The sequence below is a fragment of the Neovison vison genome, chromosome 13 (genome assembly GCF_020171115.1).
Source record: "Neovison vison isolate M4711 chromosome 13, ASM_NN_V1, whole genome shotgun sequence".
In the NCBI taxonomy this organism is placed as follows: domain Eukaryota; kingdom Metazoa; phylum Chordata; class Mammalia; order Carnivora; family Mustelidae; genus Neogale; species Neogale vison.
Genome location: NC_058103.1, coordinates 96,408,995 through 96,410,405, shown reverse-complemented (window position 1 = coordinate 96,410,405; position 1,411 = coordinate 96,408,995). Strand labels below are relative to the sequence as shown.

Sequence of the window (1,411 nt, the reverse complement as noted above, 5' to 3'; positions counted from 1 at the left end):
TCATACATAAATGTTGGCTACCCTTTCTGAAATATCTTCTCCAGCTTTAAAAGTAATTAGATGAGGACCTCAGGTTCTTCAGATCTTAACAGGGATTGGAGAAAGTGGGGATATGTAGACCATATCACAATAAAATAAGTTTTGGGATTGTTCTGGAGAAGACTTGTCCTCACTTGGATCATGTTCCTGTTGTCGCACAGGTGGGAAAGATAATGGCTCCAGGCGAGAATCAGAGCAGTGGTGTGACCGAGTTCATCTTGGCAGGTTTCCCGAATCTCAACAACACAAAAGCAGAACTGTTTTCTGTCTTCCTTCTTGTCTATCTGCTGACTCTAACAGGCAACGTGTTGATCGTTGGAGTGGTAGGAGCTGATACTCGCCTGCAGACTCCCATGTACTTCTTTCTGGGTAACCTGTCCTGCCTAGAGATCTTTCTCACTTCCGTCATCATTCCCAAGATGCTGAGCAATTTCCTCTCAAGGCAACACACTATTTCCTTTGCTGCATGCATTACTCAATTCTATTTTTACTTCTTTCTTGGGGCCTCTGAGTTCCTGCTGTTGGCTGTCATGTCTGTGGATCGCTACCTGGCCATCTGTCACCCTCTGCACTACCCCTTGCTCATGAATGGTACTGTGTGCTCTCGGGTAGCCTTGGCCTGCTGGATGGGGGGACTTTTTCCTGTGCTTGGCCCCACAGTGGCTGTGGCCTTACTTCCCTTCTGTGAACAGGATGCTGTGGTGCAACACTTCTTCTGTGACAGTGGCCCACTGCTCCGCCTGGCGTGCACCAACACCAAGAAGCTGGAGGAAACTGACTTTGTACTGGCCTCTCTTGTCATTGTATCCTCATTGATGATTACTGCTGTGTCCTATGGCCACATAGTTCTGTCTGTCCTGCGCATCCCCTCTGTTTCAGGCCGTCAGAAGGCCTTCTCTACCTGTACCTCCCACTTGATGGTAGTCACCCTCTTCTATGGAAGTGCCATTTTTCTCTATGTTCGACCATCACAGAGTGGCTCTGTGGATACTAACTGGGCAGTGACCGTGGTAACAACATTTGTGACACCACTGCTGAATCCATTCATCTATGCCTTACGCAATGAGCGAGTCAAGGAAGCTCTGAAGGATATGTTTAGGAAGGTGGGAGCAGGCTTTCTAGGGGATCTTCTACTTGTTAAGAGTTTCAATAGGAAAACAGTAAAGTGAAAGTGAAGGGAGTTTTGAGTCCCTTGACTCCAATCTTGCGTCCAAGTCTTCTCCGTTGTCTCTTGCTTTCCTATGGTCATTGTGGACATAACCAAATGACCAAATTCTGGAACCACAAAAGAACTCCAAAATCATCAAGGCTGCCTTTCTCTTTCAAGCAAAATTCCTTGATTCTATTTCATCTATAAATCCATATTATTATT

At 46.1% G+C, this 1,411-nt stretch overlaps 1 protein-coding gene across 1 annotated transcript; it reads left to right on the top strand.

Moving 5' to 3' along the window:
* The first annotated feature begins 212 nt into the window (after positions 1-212).
* LOC122894155 (olfactory receptor 6S1) lies at positions 213-1,208 on the top strand. Its single transcript, XM_044231603.1, has one exon. The coding sequence runs from the start codon at positions 213-215 to the stop codon at positions 1,206-1,208; it is 996 nt and encodes a 331-aa protein (XP_044087538.1).
* The last annotated feature ends 203 nt before the right edge of the window (positions 1,209-1,411 follow it).